This window comes from Schistocerca nitens, chromosome 2 (genome assembly GCF_023898315.1).
Source record: "Schistocerca nitens isolate TAMUIC-IGC-003100 chromosome 2, iqSchNite1.1, whole genome shotgun sequence".
In the NCBI taxonomy this organism is placed as follows: Eukaryota; Metazoa; Arthropoda; class Insecta; order Orthoptera; family Acrididae; genus Schistocerca; species Schistocerca nitens.
Window position 1 is genome coordinate 117997859 of NC_064615.1, and position 14409 is coordinate 118012267.

General features: G+C 46.0%; 1 protein-coding gene across 3 annotated transcripts in view; it reads left to right on the forward strand.

The window, feature by feature from the left end:
- The window catches only part of LOC126235790 (zinc finger protein 721-like), a 74567-nt gene that overhangs the window by 49668 nt on the left and 10490 nt on the right, over positions 1-14409 (forward strand). Inside the window, exon 3 of one of the 3 annotated variants that reach the window (XM_049944600.1) lies at positions 12236-12337. The exons of the other annotated variants lie outside the window; for them this stretch is intronic. Coding sequence (XP_049800557.1) covers positions 12236-12327 — 92 coding nt within the window. The 3' untranslated portion in view covers positions 12328-12337. Of the gene's footprint in view, positions 1-12235; positions 12338-14409 lie in introns of those variants that run through there. 3 annotated transcript variants of the gene reach the window in all.

Here is a 14409-nt window from a genome sequence, read left to right on the forward strand (position 1 = left end):
CAATGTACAGACTTAACAGAACACCAACAGATGGCGTAGGAGTCTTCATTCCCCGACGGGGAGGCTGGTGGGAACGCATGATAGGCTCAGTCAAGCGCTGCCTGAGGAAAGTTCTTGGTCGCTCCCAGGTGGATGAAGAGAGCTTAAACACCACCTTGATCAGCATAGAAGCCGCAATAAACTCACGATCCATCACTCAAGGAGAGAGCGACACTGCATTGACGCCAGCCCACTTTCTAAATGGTGGGAAATTAGTAACAGTTCCATGTGGGCCAGAGCCAGCAACTAGAAAGGACCTTGCCAAGGAGTTCCGACTCAGACAAAAGGTCAATGACGACATCTGGCGCAGGTGGAAGACAGAATACCTCCTGCTGCTAAGACAATATCATGAGGTGAAGGGATACCCTTCGCAGAGGAAACCGAGAATTGGAGAGGTTGTTCTGCTCCAAGAAGACAGCAAACCACGGCACTTGTGGAAGAGGGCTGTGGTAGAAGAAGTGCGGCATGGCAGAGACAGTAAAATATGGTGCATCATCCTCCGCCAGCCAGATGGTATGAAGATCTGTCGACCGGTCCAGCTGGTCATCCCCCTCGAGATGGACCAGGGTGGGGAGGATGTCGGGGAATGAAATCTCCTACGCCATCTGTTGGTGTTCTGTTAAGTCTGTACATTGTGCTGCCCTCTGCAGCGGATATATTTCAACGGTAACTGTAAAATGGACGTGTGAGAATAAAGGTGTGTCTGAGCAGAAGTTTTACTGTGTCCTTGATTTCACTAGTGTGTAGCAACAACGTGTTAGTTTTGCTAATGCCCACAGCAGGCTTTGAATACACTGCATTGATTACATGGGCCTTGTGACTAGATTTTTGTGAGTGGTTAGTATTTGTATGTTTGTTCCATTGCAAACATACGGATTGAACGTGACCTTTCTTGCCACAAGCGTAACACTGTGCGTGTCTCGATGGGCAGTCTTGGTGTTTGTGCCATGAATAGCACTGAGGGCATGACTTAATTCCATTTGCCTGTTTAGAGAGCTGTTTACATGCCATGGAGAACTGTTTACTTCATGTGGTAGCTGCTGGTGCCTCCTGGGTCGGTCATAAGCAAGGGACAACAACCCGACAAAACGGTGGCTGCTCAGATTTATCGGTCGACACGGCATCTGAACAATACTGATCTAATATTTGTACTATGTGCTGAAATGATGGATCTGATTGTTTCAAAATCTATTATCGTAGTTTGACATCTGTTATATTGTACATGATTGCATCAGGCAACAAAGCATCCGAATATAAAGCACATTTGAATTTGCATTTCCTTGCATTCCATGGTAATCTGTTACCCATTAGCAATAAGTTTGCTCTGACCGTTTATTGCAGTGAAGGAATTGGTACCTAGTTGCTGCCACATTCACTTGTTGGTCATAATAGTTAGATAGCGAATCAACAACCTGATCATAGGAAAGTTCACTCAGAGTTACATTAGGGAACAATTTCTGAATGAGGCAAACACTGCACTTCCTACCATTGACAAAAAAATAATGTAGTTTCACAGTACCTGGTACATTGTGAGAAATTATGTGGGCTTCAGACTATTGCAGCCACTCCTCGTCTTTTTCGTTAAACTGGCAAAAAGGCAGTATGGCACTCGGAGCTACAGTTGTTGTGTTTTGCACTGTATTGGTGGCGTGAGTCGTCAGGAGCTGCTGCACAGTGTTTAGCAGCAAGGCAATGCGTTGGTCTGAAACTGAAACATCTGTGTTAGCTGCATTGCATCTATCACTTGCAGCTAAGGCGCCTGAGCAGGGATGGGAGAGATGGGTTTCTCATATTGGAAGAGATAAATGCAATAAACAGACAAGGCAAGCAGTAAATAGAAGCACACAAGCGAAGAAAATTTCTGCAAACCCACCTGAAAACACTGATGAGCAAAAACACTATAAGAGACACTATTAAAGCAAGTAAACACACCCCTGCAAAGAAAAGACAAGGTAGACTTACTACACCAGCAAAAACACAAAAGAAAATCTGTGGCCCTCAGACACTGGGTTATTCTTATAACTCTCGCCAGATGTTGAATCCTGCCTAGTTGTCAATAGTGGGGTGTCTGAGAAACCAGCTTTCTCGGATCGCTAGACAACATTTAAACAAATTGTATTAATGAGTTTTATTACAAAAAGTAAATGATAATACTTAACTTTGAGAAATACATAGATATATCGTAAGCAAAGGGCGACATGCAAAATAATCAATGTTCTTCAGTATAACAATTCCAAGATTGAGCTACATAGAATGTACGAAGAAGCTTTTACGCTTCTATCTAGTTGCTATTCTTCAAGCTACTGTAGAACTGGGCTGTGGCAAGTCAGTCGTGGCACTTCTCTGTCCCTGAAATTAAGGTAGACAAGCCCTCACAGGCATCTAAATTCCCCCCAGGGGATCCACAACTCTTTTGTGGATACGTGCGTAGCGAGCACGGGACCCCGAGCTGATGTGGCCTTCCTTCCTTTCCGGGCTGCATACCTTCCCTTTCCGCATCCTTCCCCATCCCCCATCTTCGCCCCCCCCCCCCCCCCCTCACCTCTGGCTCTTTCCTTCCTTTTCTCCCCCTCTGGGGGAATGGTTTGTGCCTACGTCCGGAGACGGACGCTTGTAAATGTACCACATTCTTCGCCTTCCTTACTTGTAAGTCTTCGTCCTTCCTTTGTCCCTCTCTTTTCCTTACCTCTTCTCTCTACCCTTTTCTCCGCTGCGGCGTTTGAGACCTCTTCTTTCCTTTCCCTTTCCCTTTCTCTTTCTTCCTCCCTGTGCGTGTCTGAAGGCCGACCCACGCACTTCCATGCGTAGCCGGTGACGGGGTAACGCGTAATTCCCCGCCCCGGGTAGACAGGTAGGACACGTACGTACCCCCTGGTAACGGCCAGGCCCAGGGAGGGGTGATTACCCGAGCTGATACCTTCCAAAAGTGCCGATTGGTCCCTCCGTCCGTTTGTCGGGAGGTGTGACCTGAGGTGTGAACAATCACCTAAGGCGGGAGTGCCCTCAGAGAGGGCCCCCACAAGGGAGGAGCGCGCCATCGGAGACGCCGGTAATCATGGGGGATTCTTCCGCAATGGTTTCCTCATCTTCCACTATGTCTGCTCACAAACGTAAGTTCACTGAGTCTCAACCACAGTCAGTTCTTCCATCGTTGCCACAGTTCCTTGTTGTTTCTCGGTCTGACGAAGGTCACGACTTCTCCACAGTCAACCCTTTCATAATTCAGAAAGGTGTCGACGCAATTGCAGGTCCTGTAAAGTCTTGTTCCAGATTACGGAATGGCACCCTGTTGTTAGAAACACACAGTGCCCTCCAGGCACAAAAATTGCTGCGTACCTCACTACTACACACTTTCCCTGTCCGGGTGGAACCGCACCGTACCTTAAATTCCTCGCGTGGAGTTGTCTATACACGCTCCCTCGATGGACTGTCTGACGAAGAAATTCAGCACTACCTGTCAGACCAGGGCGTAACGGCTGTTCATAGGGTTATGAAAAGGGTTGACACGAAGATCATTCCAACCCGCACTGTCTTTTTGACATTTGACAAAGTTCAACTCCCATCGAAAATCAAAGCAGGCTATGAGATAATTTCCGTTCGTCCTTACGTCCCAAACCCTACGCGTTGCTATCGGTGCCAGCGATTCAATCACACCAGCCAGTCCTGTTCTAATCCGGCCAAATGTGTTACGTGTGGCAGGGATGCCCATGAGGGTGCTTGTCCACCTCCATCCCCTCGCTGCATCAACTGTATGGGTGACCACGCTGCTTCCTCTAGAGATTGCCCAGTTTTTAAGGACGAAAAGCTCATCCAGGAAATAAGAGTGAAGGAAAAGGTGTCGACCTTTGCTGCTCGGAAGTTGTTCGCCAGTCGACAGCCCACCGTGCCTCAGACAGGCAAATACAGCACTGTCCTTGCTTCTCCTCGGCCAACAAAGGAGGCGGCCACGCAGACTTGCGACCTCACCTTTAGTGCCACGGTCGTCCGATCGGCCAGCGCAAAGATCGCCCGTTCAACTTCACCACTTTCGCCTGCCCACTCTATGGTTCACCCTTCGTCGGGTTCTGCTAAATCTCGAGCCCACAAGTCCGACACCAAGTCTTCGAAGAAAGAGCATACTCGTGAAGAGTTTTTACGTATGGCAACTTCACCACCATCGGTTCCTCCTTCCTCTAAACCTCATACTTCCAAGAAGGCTACAAAGAAACCCAGTTCCTCTCCTTCTCCACCAAGGCGTGTCCCATCCACAGCGCCACCTGGCGGAAATCGCCCTCGGCCGTCTTCTGTGTCGCCGAGGCGCACTGCTGGTGGCCGGTCAACCGGCCGATCGCTGGTGGCAGGAGCTGCTCCTGACCAACCTATGGATCAGGATCTTCTGCCTTCGGCCGAATGCCATTCCATGCTGTCGGTCGCAAGCTCTGAGCAGTCGTTGAGTTGACAGCACCCTTGGTCACATTCCTCCATTTTCTGTTCACCCTATGTCCATTATTATCCACTGGAATATCCGCGGCATTCGAGCCAATCGGGATGAATTGTCGATCCTCTTACGCTCCTACTCGCCGGTCATCTTCTGTCTTCAGGAAACAAAGCTGCGTCTTAATGACCGCTTTGTTCTCCCTCATTTTCAGTCCGTCCGATATGACCTCCCCTCTGTGGAAGGCACTCCAGCCCATGGAGGACTCATGATTCTTCTCCATGATACTCTCCATTATCATCCAATCCCCTTAGACAGTTCCTTCCAAGCTGTCGCCGTCCGTCTTTCCCTTTCTGGATACACGTTCTCTCTTTGTACTGTATACATTCCATCGACCACACCAATGGCACGAGCTGATCTCCTTCATCTTCTTGGTCAGCTTCCACCCCCCTATTTGCTGGTTGGGGACTTCAATGCCCACCACCCGCTTTGGGGATCTCCACATCCTTGTCCACGTGGCTCCCTATTGCTAGACGTCTTCCACCAAGCGGATCTAGTTTGCCTCAACACTGGGGTCCCCACGTTTTTGTCTGCCTCCACGACAAATTTATCTCATTTGGACCTTGCGATCGGTACTGTTCCGCTTGCTCGGCACTTCGAATGGTTCGCCCTTGATGATACACACTCGAGTGACCACTTTCCATGTGTCCTTAGGCTGCAGCCTCAACTGCCATATATGCGCCCGCGACGCTGGAAGTTTGCCCAAGCCGATTGGACACTTTTTTCGTCTCTAGCGACATTCGATGACCGTCGCTTTCCCAGCGTCGACGATGAGGTCACACATATTACCGACGTTATTCTTACAGCTGCGGAACGTTCCATTCCACGCACCTCCGAATTGCCCCGGCGCCCCCCAGTTCCTTGGTGGAACGAGGCATGCCGTCACGCAATCCGTGAGCGGCGGCGTGCTCTTCGCATTTTCCGTCACCATCCTACTTTAGCAAACTGTATCCGCTATAAGCAACTCCGTGCGCGATGCCGTCGCGTCATCCGCGATAGCAAGAAGGCTAGCTGGCAATTCTTTATTAGCTCCTTTAACACCTTCACTCCCTCCTCGGAAGTTTGGAGTCGGCTTCGACGGTTCTCAGGCGCGCCTAGTTTCTCCCCGGTCTCTGGGCTCACTGTCGCGCATGATACCTTAGTGGACCCCGTCGCAATTTCTAACTCATTGGGTCATCACTTTGCTGAGATTTCGAGCTCTTCAAATTACCCGCCAGCGTTTCTCCCGAAGAAACGTGCAGCGGAAGTGCGACCTCTTGCTTTCTCCTCTCAAAATCGCGAAAGCTACAATACTGTTTTCTCCATGCGGGAACTCCAACATGCCCTCTCTTCTTCTCGCTCCTCCGCCCCTGGATCGGATGGTATCCATGTCCAAATGTTGCTGCATTTATCAACCCATAGTCTGCGTTACCTCCTTCGCCTTTATAATCGAATTTGGACCGACAGTACCTTTCCCAGACGATGGCGGGAAGCTATCGTCGTTCCCATTCCGAAACCTGGAAAGGACAAACATCTCCCCTCTAGTTATCGCCCCATTTCTCTCACGAGTAGTGTCTGTAAGATTTTGGAGCGTATGGTGAATTACCGTTTAGCTTGGTGGCTGGAATCCCGCAGTCTTTTAACACCTGCACAATGCGGATTCCGAAAGCATCGCTCTGCAGTTGACCATCTTGTTGCTCTCTCCACTTATATCATGAACAATTTTCTCCGGAAACGCCAAACGGTAGCAATATTTTTTGATCTGGAGAGAGCATACGATACCTGTTGGAGGACAGGCATCCTCTGCACACTGTTCTCTTGGGGCTTTCGAGGCCGGCTGCCCCTTTTTCTTCGCGAATTTATGGCAGAGCGAACATTTAGGGTGCGGGTGAACACTACTCTCTCCCGTACTTTCTCTCAAGAAAACGGGGTACCCCAGGGCTCCGTGCTGAGTGTTGTACTGTTTGCCATCGCTATAAATCCAATTATGGATTGTCTCCTTCCTGACGTCTCGGGCTCCCTCTTTGTGGACGATTTTGCGATCTACTACAGCTCTCAACGGACCAGCCTTCTTGAACGACGTCTTCAAGGATGTCTCGATCGCCTCCACTCTTGGAGCCTCGACACCGGCTTCCGTTTTTCTCCCAGTAAGACCGTTTGTATTAATTTTTGGCGACGTAAGGAGTTTCTTCCGCCCTCCTTACATCTAGGTCCTGTCAACCTTCCGTTTTCAGACGTCACTAAATTCTTGGGTCTTATGTTTGATAGAAAACTGTGCTGGTCCTCCCACGTTTCCTATCTTTCGGCTCGCTGTCTGCGAACGCTCAACGCCCTCCGTGTCCTGAATGGTACCTCCTGGGGAGCGGACCGAGTGGCCCTTCTCCGCCTCTATCGCGCCTTAGTGCGCTCGAAATTGGACTATGGAAGCATCGTCTACTCCTCTGCTCGGCCGTCTATTCTTCGGCGTCTCGACTCTATCCACCACCGTGGATTACGTTTAGCGTCTGGAGCTTTTTACACTAGCCCTGTGGAAAGCCTTTATGCTGAGACTGCTGAACCTCCGCTGTCCAATCGGCGAGCGGTCCTTCTGAGCCGTTATGCTAGCCATCTGTCTTCCATGCCTGCTAATCCAGCCCACGACCCTTTTTTCGACGCCTCCTTTGATGTAGGGTATGCAGGCCGCTCCTCCTCCCTACTACCCCCGGGAGTCCGCTTCCGTCAACTGCTCCATTCTCTTTCCTTCCGCTTTCCTAAAACCTTCTTGACAACTTGGGGTACAGCACCGCCTTGGCTTCGTCCCCGGATCTGTCTGCTCCGTGATCTTTGTCAATTTCCCAAGGATGGTACGCCTTCACTTGTTTATCGTCGGGCATTTGCTGCTCTATGTGCACAAATGACAGACGCCACCTTTATTTACACCGACGGCTCGAAAACATCGTTGGGTGTAGGGAGTGCCTATATTGTTGGCGACGCCCCAAATCACTTTCGGCTTCCCGACCAGTGTTCTGTTTATACTGCGGAGCTTTTCGCTGTTCTCCAGGCTGTCCACTACATCCGCCGCCATCAGCGGATACAGTACGTAATCTGCTCAGATTCTCTCAGCTCTCTCCTCAGTCTCCAAGCTCTTTACCCTGTGCACCCTCTGGTCCACCGGATTCAGGACTGTCTGCGCTTGCTCCACCTGGGGGGCGTCTCGGTGGCGTTCCTCTGGCTCCCGGGACACGCTGGTATCTGTGGGAATGAGGCGGCTGATATAGCAGCCAAGGCTGCAGTTTCTCTTCCTCGGCCAGCTATTCAGTCGCTTCCCTTCACCGATCTACGGAGCGGTTTATGTCGCAAAGTTGCTCATTTATGGCATGCGCATTGGTCAACACTTCCCCGCAATAAATTGCGGGAAGTGAAAGCCCTTCCTTGCGCTTGGACCTCTTCCTCCCGAACGAGTCGTCGGGAGGAGGTAATTTTAGCTAGACTCCGGATAGGGCACTGTCGTTTTAGCCATCGGCATCTTTTAAGCGGCGATCCTCCCCCACTCTGTCCCCACTGCTCTCAGCTGTGGACGGTAAGACACCTTTTAATTGAATGCCCCTATTTTAATCCGTTACGCTCCCGTCTACAGCTATCGCCTGATCTATCGTCGATTTTAGCAGATGACACGCGCTCAGCCGACCGCGTTCTCCAGTTTATTAGTGACAGTGAAATGACGTCAGTCATTTGAAGTTTTATCGGGGACCATCAACCCCTCTCTGTCGTGGACTTTTAAGCCTTGTTTCTGCTTTTCGTGTCCAATTTTTTGAGTTTTGTTCCCATTTTTGCTGTTTTCCATTTTCAGTTTTTATTCTTTCCTCAGTCGCGGACCGGGCGCTAATGACCATAGCAGTTTTGCGCCCCCCCCCCCAAAAAAAAAAAAAAAAAAAAGGCATCTAAATTGTCTGAGGAGGAGGATAAGAAGTTGTCCTACAAGAAGGAGGAGACTCCAGTTACCCCCATTTCACCGGACTCCACGTGTTCCACCTTTGTATATTAGGCAGAGTTCCAGGTGGCCCCTGTGTCACCAGATTCACCCACACAATGTGATTCAGAACCAGTGTATATTGATGCTATATCCTCGCATCTGGTTTCAGCAAGTGATCCTGGGGCATGACCTGCTTTCTTAGTCCCTTCATGCACCCAAAGGATACGGTTAGTGTGATTCTCTAGTGCAGTGGTTCCAACCTTTCTTAGACCATTACCCCTGAGTGCAGTCAAACATTAGCTAGTGTCCCCAGCCATCTGTTGCCCCCCCCCCCCCCTCCCCTCATCTCCCCTACATTATGACCATCTTTAGCACCTAACAAAACTGTAGTGTGACACACTTTTATTTCCAAAATGATGAAAGATGAATTATATTTAGTTCCTGTGTGTGTGTGTGTGTGTGTGTGTGTGTGTGTGTCAGAATTAACGATGAAGGAATTCAAGGTGCATTGCAAATGGTAGCTATAATTCTTTCTCAGATAAGAAAGCTAACTATCCACAGTGAGGGTGGACACTTGTTACAAAACGTACTTATCCTTTATTACTCATCTCCATTGTGGCACTTGCTTGACCTGCACACTGCAACTCCATTTAAAATCAACCGAGTTCAAATGTGTGCAGTATACTGATTGTTTGTAAATCACTTGATTACTGCACTTCTTACTTCTGAACTGGCAGAAATTGGCAACTTCAGACTGTTAATGCTTTGTGTCTAACTACTCTCATAATAACAACAATAAAAATACTTGTATGGCACTGAAGTAGTCCTTGTGTAGTTAATGCTGTGTTGTGCTGTCAATTAATTCACATATCTGTTTCGAAGCGAGTAATGAGGCAATTTCTGGACTACTGCAGGTACTATCTACAACTTGGAGAAGACATTTCCTTGAGATATTTAGCATTTGTTACATATATGTCTCACTTTTATCATCAGAAATGTACTGGACAACGCACAAGATATGTGAGTAGTGGGTAGACTGTGTGAGGAACCTGTGATGTCCACTGCATTAATGCTAGTAATTGAGAAAAAGTTGTTATTGATAACTTACATAATCAATATTAAAGTCACTCAAACAATGGAAAATCCAGGGTGGAATGTAATAACATTATGAAAAGGAAAGTTGCTGCTCACTGTATAGCGGAGATGCCGAGTTGCAGATAGGCACAACAAAAAGACTGTCACAAATGAAACTTTCAGCCATTAAGGCCTTTGTCAACACTAGAAGTAGGCATGCAACTGCCATCTCAGGCAACTGAACCCACACTGTGAGCAGCAACACCCATGCATGATGGGAGTGGCAACTGGGTGGGGGTAAGGAGGAGGCTGGGGTGGGGAGGGGGAGGGACAGTGATAGTAGTATGGTGGGGCTGGCGAACAGTGAAGTGCTGCAAGTTAGACGGAGTACAGGGCAGGGAGGGGGGAGTAGCAGAAAAGGAGAGAAGTAAAAAGATTGAGTGTGATAATGGAAAGACGGCTGTGTAGTGCTGGAATGGAAACAGGGAAGGGGCTTGATGGGTGAGGACAATGACTAACAAAGGTTGAGGCCAAGAGGGTTACAGAAACGTTCTCCCACCTGCACTTTTCAGAAAAGCTGGTGTTGGTGGGAAGGATCCATATTGCACAGGCTGTGAAGCAGTCATTGAAATGAAGGATGTCATGCTGGGCAGAGTGTTCAACAACAGGGTGGTCCACTTCTTTCTTGACCACAGTTTGTCAGTGCCCATTCATGTGGACAGGCAGCTTGTTGGTTGTCTTGCCCACATAGAATGCAGCACAGTGGTTGCAGCTTAGCTTGTAGATAACGTGACTGGTTTCACAGTTAGTCCTGCCTTTGGTGGGATAGGTGATATTCGTGACCGGACTGGAGTAGGTGGTGGTGGGAGGATGTATGGGACAGATCTTGCATCAAGGTCTATTACAGGGCTATGAGTCATGAGATAAGGGGTTGGGTAGGGATGGACGAGTGTACTGTGTAGGTTCAGTGGATGGCGGAATACACTGTGGGAGGGGTGGGAAGGATAGTGGGCAGGACATTTCTCATTTCAGGACACGCTGAAAGGTAGTCAAAATCCTGGCAGAGAATGTAATTCAGTTACTCCAGTCCTGGGTGGTATGAGTTACAAGGGGAATGCTCCTCTGTGGCTGGATGGTGGGACTTTGGGAGGTAGTGGGATACTGGAAAGATAAGGCACAGGAGTCGTACAGAATAGTAGTAGTAATAGTGATCTTTTGAGAACAATTGATAGAAACGTAATTGGATTGCTTAGTTTTCACCCCTCAAAAATTTCATTTTACCCCTCAGAAAACTTAATTTTACTCCTCAGATGGTAATTACCTTTAGGTTGAGAACCACTGTTCTAGTGGAACTGTAGTGGTTCTCCTCCACCACCTGGCTGAGCTTCAACATTTCTTATGCATTTCCTGTGCTTTTTGCATTGCCCTCCAGGAAACTTGGTTCCCAGCAATGCGAACCGCTTCCCTCCATGGCTATTGGGGCTATTTTAAGAATCACGGTGACTATGAAAGAATGTCGCACAGAGCTTGCATGTACATTCTGAACTGTACAGCAAACACGTGCCACTTGATACATCTATGGAGGCTGTTACTGTTCGCGTGAAGACGTCTATGGATTTTACTGTCTGTAATGTTTATCTCCCAACCCATAGTGAATTGTGTCAGATCACATTTTCTGCTCTGATTTCATAGCTACCCCCAACCTTCCTAATGCTGGATGAGTTCAGTGTCCATATAACCTTTTGTGGGATTGAACCACAACCAATGGCCATTTATAAAAAATTTGCTCATAGAGCTTAAGTAACAGAATCGGTTGACACATAATGAAGAATACAATACAGAGCATATCGAAATACCTGTTGGAATCTCGCAATGTATAGACGAAGCTTTGCAAGTGAATTAGCACACATTTTAAGGGTATTAGTTAACTGAAGTAATGAAATTGAGGTATCCAGAATATAATGATGAAATATTGTTTCAGTCCCAAAATAGGTATAAAAAATGTAAACAAACATTAAAACTTGAATTTACAAAATTCATACAGGAAAACCTGATAGTAATTATTGTTCAACTATTTGTAAAGATCCAGTATATATGTTAGTATTAAATCTGTATTTAAAATGTCATAAACATTTCTCAGTGCAACATTGTTGTGGAAAGGTATTTCATATCCTTTGGTGACGATAACTGTATTATTTTGACATGTTAATTATTCTGAAAATGTTGCAACAAATTGTAAATCCAAAGTCCATAAATTGTGTAAGTTAACCAATCAACTTTTAACTGTAAATTTCAAAATTACTGCTTCAAGCAATGAATGTATTTCTATTTCCAATTATTGTTAGAAATATAAAGACCAGTGGTAGCAGCCCTGGGATGGCTAGTATTGTCTCATATTTTGTTGGGTCAGTGTTATGTCATCTTTGTGGTGCGAACAAACAATTTATTGAGTACTGTTTTATTTTGGCGACACATTCACTAGATTTAATTAACCTGACGAGACAATCCTGGTATTACGAGGAGCCCAAGACTTTCTTTCAGGTGGAGATAATAGGAGCGAAGAGATACACACCTCAGTTTACAGACTTCGAGAAACTACAAGTTAAGTACCGAGTTCAGTAATCATGAAAAGTGGTTATATTTTAATTTGGTGGATTTAGCTGGAATATATGTTGAAAACTGTCAGGTCAGTCTTGTTAATAATTTCTAAGTTTCAGGTGCCATCACATCACAAAAACTATATTCAAAATTAAAACGACTCCAAATTGCAAATATGTACAGCACTGACAACAATAGGGACCAGAAGTGAAACAGAGGGGTGGACAAGGAGGATGACGAATAGAGTGGGTGGCAATTAATTATGTGTAATATCTACATGGTGGACTACAAACAAAGTTAAGTACTTTCAAATTTTTTTCTTTTTTGTGCCATCATGATAGGCAGTTTGTTAAGGTCATGTGACCTGTGACACAATATTTTTCGTGTGTTAGGCAAGAATTTTCGTAATAAGAAAAGCAGGAAGAGGGAGCTCGACAATATTACAACAACACTTTTAAACAGATAATGTCATTTATGCAGGAACAGTTTAAAATCAAGAAAGCAATTTTGTACAATTAGATAACAAAATGAATGGAATGCTGTCTAGTCTAAGTAATAGTTTCACTAGTAGAAGTGGAGGGGGGGGGGACGGATTGGCTGTTAAAATTGATAGTAAGAACAATGAAGTGACAAAATGTAAGAAATGAGATTATGAAGCTCAATAATTTGACTGCGAAACTAAGAAAGGAACTTACAGCAGATCTGATGCATGGTTAGGTCCTGTAAAAATCATTGTTGTAAAAGTAAAATTAGATCAGATAAATAATGTTAAAACTGCTTGTAAACTGTAGAAAATTTAGTTTTGCAAGCAAGCTTTATGCATATCATGAATGAAACCCACAGGCTATGAAAGTATTAACAGAAATTGGAGTATTTCAAATGTAGCTACACAGCAGTAATCATGTGAAGTACATTTTTTATCTGTCGATAACAGCATGTGTGGCTTTCTAAATGAAATTTGGATACAGTTGGTTAAGGCAGAGAAATTTTGAACCATGGTTACGCTACAGGTATTTCATACTGATATGCTTGTGTAGTGGAGGAGTTGTCTTGCATTTTCAGAGGGCACATTTTGGCTGTGTTTTAGAAGAAGTTTTTACTGTGCTGTTTGGTCCCAAAGAAGTTCCATAAACACAAAATTTGGAATTACTTGGGGAAGATTTGTACTTTATTTGTAACTGAAAATGAAGGAAGTCAGGTTTGTAAGTTTTCTATTATCTCTTTCAAGATCTATGGTCAGCAGTTGAATATAGTGAGAACATTGATAATGATTCGTTATGAGGGGTAAATATTAAGCTTAAAATTTCAAACCTACACAACACCTGTTTGTTATATCAAGTACTTTTAACTATAAAAGAGGAGTAGAGTGAGGAGATTATTTGTTAGATCACATATGTAATATTTGAAAGCTAAAACAGGTGAGAATTACACTGAGGTAACAAAAATCATGGGATACCTCTTAATATCATGCCACACCTCCTTTTGCCAAGTGTAGTGTAGCAGCTCAGTGTCATGGACTCAATATGTCCATGCAAGTTCCCTGTAGACAGCACCAGACAGTAGTCTGTACAGCCGTCCATAATTGCAAAAGTATTGCCAGTGCAGGATTTTGTGCATGAACTGACCTCTGGAATATGTTCCATAAATGTTCGATGTGTGGCCAAATCATTCACGCAAATTGTCCAGAATGTTCTTGAGACCAGTTGTGAACTGTTGTAACCTGTGACGTGGCGCATTGTCATCCTTAAAAATTCCTTTGGTGAATGGCTACAAATGGTCTCCAAGTGGCCAGACATAATCATTTTCAGTCATTGATCGTCTCAGATGGACAAGAGGACCCAGTCCATTTCATGTAAACACAGCACACTCCATTAGAGAGCCACCACCACCTTGCCAAGTGCCTTGTTGACAACCTCGGCCCATGGCTTTGTGAGATTTGTGCCACCCTCAAACCCTACCATCATCTCTTACCAATTGAAATCGGGGCTCATCTGATCAGTTTATGGTTTTTCAGTCATCTAGAGTCCAACTGGTATGATCACGAGCCCAGGAGAGACGCTTCAGCGATGTTATGCTGTTAGCAAAGGTACTCATGTTGGTCGTCTTGTGCCATAGCCCATAGCAAACGTCACTGATCTCGGTCCTTAAACTAAGGCCGTCAGCCACTGCATTGTCCATGGTGAGAGGTAATGCCTGAAATTTGGTATACTTGACACACCGTTGACATTGTGGAGCTAAAAATACTGAATTCCGTAACAATTTCTGATATGGAATGTACCATGCATCTAGCTCC